At 41.1% G+C, this 6,583-nt stretch overlaps 2 protein-coding genes across 2 annotated transcripts; one reads left to right on the top strand and one right to left on the bottom strand.

Annotated features, from left to right (window-relative positions):
• Window positions 1–863: 863 nt before the first annotated feature.
• LOC139666793 (TCF3 fusion partner homolog) lies at window positions 864–5,006 on the bottom strand. The gene is made up of 7 exons (XM_071546112.1): window positions 4,835–5,006; window positions 4,328–4,429; window positions 3,087–3,209; window positions 2,885–2,955; window positions 2,732–2,801; window positions 2,194–2,352; window positions 864–1,890 (listed from the first exon to the last, which is right to left on the bottom strand). The coding sequence occupies exons 2-7, from the start codon at window positions 4,427–4,429 to the stop codon at window positions 1,816–1,818; spliced, it is 600 nt and encodes a 199-aa protein (XP_071402213.1). The 5' UTR covers window positions 4,835–5,006; the 3' UTR covers window positions 864–1,815.
• Window positions 5,007–5,094: 88 nt separating this feature from the next.
• Window positions 5,095–6,291, top strand: LOC139666794 (NADH dehydrogenase [ubiquinone] 1 alpha subcomplex subunit 3-like). Its single transcript, XM_071546113.1, has 4 exons — window positions 5,095–5,137; window positions 5,413–5,487; window positions 5,867–5,944; window positions 6,093–6,291. Exons 1-4 carry the CDS (start codon window positions 5,095–5,097, stop codon window positions 6,182–6,184), a joined length of 288 nt encoding a protein of 95 aa, XP_071402214.1. The 3' UTR covers window positions 6,185–6,291.
• The last annotated feature ends 292 nt before the right edge of the window (window positions 6,292–6,583 follow it).

Genomic DNA, 6,583 nt, shown 5'->3' with positions numbered 1-6,583 from the left:
ATTACTATCTATTGCGTCTAACGCTATATTTTCGGTAATGTAGCTGATCTAGTTACCGTTACGCGTTACCAATCTGCTTGACATGCTTGTCAGCTAATGCTAGCTACCTAGCCAACTAACGTTACTGAGCTAATGCTAGCCAGCTGCTTAGCTAGTCCACTCCGCTCGATTACTGGCCCATTTCAAAGCAATTATCAAAGAGCATGTTGGTGGATACATTTCATATTCATGCATTAATATTTCGGGGCGCAGTATTGCCTTTATATGGTGGTTGTTGCGTTGTGAAAGGTACAATATATCAGAATCGTTTCTAATCATAAACCTACTAGCTAATATGGCTAACTGTCTAGCTAATGCATAAAATGCTAGCTAGCAGCTTAGCTACCCAGCTAGCCAAATTTAGGAAAAAGGGAAATTGGGTCAACCCGACCATCTAGATTCATACTTGTTTTCGACATTTACCTAGGGTCTGGGCTTTCGTTTGTCTTTTTTCAATTACAGCCAAAACTAATTCCAAAAAGTCTTCTTTACTTCCAATTTTTGTTTTCTTTTCGACAATCTCGCTGTACTCTAGCTAAAGATGGACGGTAGCTAAATCCCACCTCCAAGTTTGGATTCCGCCCTAAATCCAATCTACGAGATATGATTGGACAGATCTCACTGCTCTCACTCGGAAACATCCGCTGGAACAGGAGCCAGCTATTGGCTCAGCAGTCTGATGAATTATGATTGACATTCACCCAAACTTGGAGCAGAAATGAGGCATTTCAAATATTGGATTTGTTTTTTTCCTTTCAAAATATTTCGTGATCACCACCTGCAAACCATCATAATACATATGTTGCGTTATATATTTAGGGAGATAATGTATTTATTCATTGATTCATGCTGCTAATGCAAGCTCAAATCTGATGTTCACAATCATTGATGTCTTGGAGAAATTGTATTTCCAGGTATCATTTCATATGTTGATGACAGCACATATCCTTTTAATTGCTGTCTGATTCCAAGTGGTTTGTATAAAAAATAATATATGACCTGTATTAACAAAATGGGAAACATATTTTAGCCAAGTGTAAAAAGAGGCCATGAGGCAAATCAAACATTTTTGTTGTGTAGCAGCATGATGTGCACCTGACCAAACCATATTTTTCTTTTTTTTTTAGTTATACAAACATAAAAAGAAAAACATAAAAAAAAACATAAAAATCCTCTGGTGAGTAACCACCAGAGGATTGTTGTTTTTGTTGTTGATGTTTCTGGTTCTCTTCTACATCTGCCAACATCATAATACATACTGGCCCTGTCAAATCACCTCTAAAAATGTTTTTACTTTTCATAGTACAGCCTAGTAACAGAGTCAACAACACTGTAACATTAATAATGGATTTCAGATTAAGAGCTGCTTACTGAGAGAAAATCATGAGCCATGTAAACATTCAGAGAATACAGGATTGTACTGTGGAAGCCTTAATAAAATGGGTTTGCTACCCAGTTGTAATTGCAATTAGATTGCCAAATAGTGACCAAACAAGTTTCTCCATCACAATTTGCACTTGGATTTGCCACTGGCCATAATTCTGTGCTGTCATCAACTCTCAGTACAAAATATTAATACAGCAAATATATACAAAAATATATACACAGAAGGGAAATGACATTGATGTGGTTATAACATGAATTCAGCACTGGTCAAGTACAGCTACATACAATTCAAAACCTGGCCGGACAGAGGCTTCATATCGACTGTACAGTTCAAGCAGCAAGCGCTCCGTTATATCTCATCCCGGCAGTTCATGCAGTGCAGCGCAGCGGTCAGTGAGACAGAGAGGTTGGGCTGGGCAATTCTCCAAACTGTGGCTCAGCCAACAGTGACATGTCTGGTTCAGTCTGTGAAGGAGAGCAGAAACTCAGTTAACAGCAAATCAAGTTTACTACTGTGTCAGATGTCTGAATGCTAATATTACTGCCACACATACACACACACACACACACACAAAGATCCACCTGCCCGCATTCCTACAGCTACAGGTCCATCAAAAATCACACACATGCAGGCACACACACACAAACACACACCACATTCTCAGAAATTGATCAGTGTTATCAATGCACTTGACTGGTTACCACAAAGCGGACAGCAGCAATCCAGATGATCTCCCAGCAGAGACTTTTTCAGCAGTCTGCACCTACCTGTTGGTCTTTATCCTTTTCCTGCCTTGGCATCCGATGTCTCCTCTTCTTCGGTCCGGCTGCGTGATGCAGCGCAGCAGATGAGCTGGAACCAGACACACCGTTCAGCCTGTCATCCTCTGCTCCTGCAGCAGGATCTAAATGGGCTCCAGCCTCATCCTGAAACAAGTTTACAGTAAATATCTTGCCCCCAACAAATGATTCAAAGCCAATTAGACAATTAGAATTTCCATTATGTGGGAGACAAAAGCATTAATTCCTGGAAAATCTGAGCTTATTTAGTTATTAGAGTAAATCAAAAAAAGCAGTAGACAGGCTTGTTCAAAGCTTTCAGTTGACTGATATAGTGAGACTAATTAATATAATTTTGTAACGACTGGACCCCTCTCCTCCCATCCTACCACCAATTATCATGGCGTGGGAGACAACAACAAAATCAATTGAGCTCTGTGTCTGATCATCACTTTCAAAAAGAGAGCTGATTGCAGAGTCCATTCCTCTAGTAAACATCATATTCACCCATCCATCCAGTTCTCACCTCCAGCAGGATAGTGAGCTGGGCGTTTCTGTAGTCGTCTCCATGAGCATCAAGAGTCTTCATGAGGAACCTGTGAGGGTTAACAGAGTCATCAAATGGGCCATCGAGTGGGAACCTTCTGAGAAAACGTTCAGTAAGAGTGGAGTTTTGTACCGTCTCTCTTTCTTCATGCGGCGTGTTAATCTTTGTACTTGGTGAAGGCGACCGAGGATCTTCTGATTCACCTGAACAGAGATTGCAAGATGGAAATTATGTGAGAGTTCAGGCTCAATCCAGATAAACTCATTAAAATCTAAATTTCACAAAACATACAAGCAACAAACGCGTGCAAAACAAAACACGCATACACACAAACCTGTTCAATTTCTTTACATCTCTTGCTCAGAGACAGATATTTCCTCTTATCAAGCGCTCTTCTCTCTTCGTCCTCTGGCCCTCCGCTCTCCAGCAGCTCACTGCCTGCCGGCCCGAGCTCCACCTGGGGAAAAACCTCACCATTAAGCAATCACTTGGCTCTAAAGTGGCACAGAAGCACCAGCACACAATGGCCTCCAATATTATTAGCACTCTGTAAAAAAATATTCCAATAATATATATTACATGCTAAAAATGTCATTAGGTGAATGCTGTTATCCAAAGTGCCTGTCAGTAGCATGAGTGGCTGTAGTAGAAAGTGCATCTGGACTCTGGATTAAAATCATTTAGATAACTTTTCTTTTCTATCTGTAATAGATTGTATACTTTAAAGATGGCTCTCATAATTGGTGACAAAAAGTCTCCAAAGCTGAATTTTGGTCAAATTTCAAATTTAGTGTTTCAACTGCACCTATATAGATGATCATGTTCATGGCATATTCCACTTAGATGCTCTATTAAGCCTTTGACTGTAGCATCTTGCATTTAGATGCAAGATCGGGCTTTTCGGAGGTATTTCAGATTTTGTTATACTAGTGCTGTGCCCGTTCAAAACATGCCTGTTCGGAATGGGCCGATTGCTTGGCCTCCCGTTCACGCCGCTGCTTCACAGAGCACTGTTCGTTTGTTTATACAAAGTTTATTAATATTGAACGTGTCGTGTGTCCAAATTGCACCAAATCCGACACTACACTTCCTTGGGTCCCCAGCAGTACACCTGCCAAGAGTGAAGTCGATCGGACGAACGGTTCTCCAGATATGCGACGGACACACAGACAGAGATTCCTTGCTTTATAGTATGATTTTACTCTGGTTGGGCTGAGGGGAGGGGAGCGAATCCGCTGAGTGCACAGGTTAACATCAAACAGCTAAACCTGCTTCATACCTGGTAAGCTTGAAATTTTCGAAGAGACATATTCAAATGCAAGAAGCGGCAGTTGGGAGTTTTTTTTTTATATCTCTGCTGTTAACATTATATAAAATACTAAGATTTCATCACTTTGTACTGCTAACAGGCATAGGAGAAACTGGTAATACTGATATTGAGTTAGTAGTACCAGGCAAGTACCAATACAGCCATCAATTTGTGCTTCTACTCATGTTTTTGTGACCTATGGAGCACAGGCCTGCTGTTCCAGAGTTACCAGCCCCCTCACCTAGGGGTGTCAGAGTCAACATTACCTCCCCAGGTCCCAGCTCAACACCGCCTGGCTCCAGCTCTGCCTCCAGGATGTGTCCTCCGAACAGAGGAGGCAGGGCCAAACCTGAGAAATCCTCCATCATCTGTGAGGCAAGACGAAGGAGATTCTTTGTTGTGTTTGTTGAATTAAGAAACAATAGAAAAACACAGACAGTCAGTCAGACAGTCAGTCAGACAGTCAGTCAGACAGACAGCAGGGCAGTCAGTGAGACACACACACACACACACACACACACACACACACACACACACACACACACACACACACACACAATGTAATCTCTTTGCGTCTGTGATGCAAAACAAAACGATCAGACTGAGTAGAATTATGAATCAATATTTCCATATCCATTTCGGATATATTTGTCAAGACAAGTTCACTATTCTTAGTATCACTTGTATCATCGATTAAACAATACCGTGACGCACCAGTGTCTCGCAGTCAGAGGACCATCAGACTTCGCTACAACAACAAGCTAGCTACTTACATTTATGAGTTCTCAGTCCAAAAACTGATGTCTGCCCAGCAGCTGTGAACCTCCCGCGTCTTCAAAGATCCGCTGCTAACTGTCTCCTAGACGCAGAGTTAAGACAGGATAATAACACAATCCATGACTGAAATATTAAAGATATCGCAATCAATCGTAGTTCTTCTGGATTCACATACACACACACACACACTCCCGATTAATGTTTTTACGCGACGGGCGCAATAATTATACGTCATTTTCTAACTCCTGCATTTCCCATGAGCACTAGCTGGGCTGAAACTACAGAAGACAACATGGCGCGTTAGTACATATTTTGTTATCTTTTGGGCAACTAAGCAGGGGAATTTAGATTGATTTGATTTATGACTAGCCTACATAAATAGTTTGAATATTAGCAATTACGCCAATGAAACCGTAGAGTTGTTTTCTTTAAAATGATGTTATCAATACGAAACAAAACGAAAAATGTGACCTTGGACGTGTTGCTAATGTTGGCTACTTAGCACTAACTAACGTTAGCAAGCTAGTTAGCTGTGGAGGATTGTGTTTTACATTACCTGCCTGTCTGTTTGCAGGGGTTGGAGCCTTCCTAAAGAATGCATGGAACAAGGAGCCAGTTATCTTGGCGTCCTGTGCACTGGGGCTTCTAGGTCAGTCACCAACCTGGAATTCAGAAGTGTGTGTGTGTGTGTGTGTGTGTGTGTGTGTGTGTGTGTGTGTGTGTGTGTGTGTGTGTGTGTGTGTGTGTGTGTGTGAGTGAGTGAGTGAGTGAGTGAGACTTGTCCCAAAGAATGGTCTCATTACATCACATTGGGCCTGTATTCATCTATCACTCAGGGTTGGAGTGGTTGACCTTCTGTTCAGTCTCATTTTAGATTGGAGATCTATTTACTATGAGATGGTTGAGAAAAACAATGGTCATTAACACCACAAGAACTGAAATGCATTAGATTAGTGCAAATTGTAGTGTAGGGACTGTGTATGTGTGATGTACTGTATGTGAGTTAGTCGATCTTTGTATTTCCTCAGGTGCTGTTCTACCATTTGTCAGTCCTCTCTCAAAGTATTCAGGCATGATAAATGAAGCTGTGCCATACAACTACCCAGGTAAACACTTGTAACTTTACAGCAGATTGTGTTTCACCGCTGTCCAAAGATGTTGCACAATAGAGAAGTGTCTGAAAACACTCACCAGTCTAATGAATACACTTGAACCAAACATTCAAAGCTCCTTTTCGTTGTCTCCCTAATACAGTCCCTGTGCGAGACGATGGAAACATGCCTGATGTCCCCGCCCATCCCACTGAAGCAAAAGGACCGAACCTGGAATGGCTTAAAAAACTGTAACTTCACATTCTCTCAATCAAAGCCTGTGCTGTACCTCTGTTCCTGTTTCTCTGCATAGCTGCTCCACTTGTCAATGGCCCACAATAAAGATTCTTTATTTAATACCACTTTGTGCTGCATGGATTTGGTTTGGATCATACATTCACTAAATTTGGATTGAATGCATGATTAAGTACATTATAACCTCTTATTAAAGACAATGTTAGACAATGTTTTCTTAGTCTACTTGTCTGGTTAAACAAGGTGTAAGAGTATCATTTCTAGTCTAAACCTTTGAAATATGCAGAAAACACCATATATTTTGTTACAGACATGTTTACTGATTTCATCTTTGAACAATATAGTGATGATACAAATAAGATTCCAAGGCATGTTCATGTTTTATGCTGTGCAACACAC

Source organism: Centroberyx affinis, unplaced genomic scaffold, assembly GCF_046629955.1.
Source record: "Centroberyx affinis isolate AG114_WGS23_722 - 3 ecotype Tasmania unplaced genomic scaffold, CSIRO-AGI_Caff_v1 ptg005130l_1, whole genome shotgun sequence".
NCBI lineage: Eukaryota > Metazoa > Chordata > Actinopteri > Beryciformes > Berycidae > Centroberyx > Centroberyx affinis.
The sequence above is the reverse complement of the archived record's forward strand: the minus strand, read 5'-3'. Positions and strand labels throughout refer to the sequence as shown.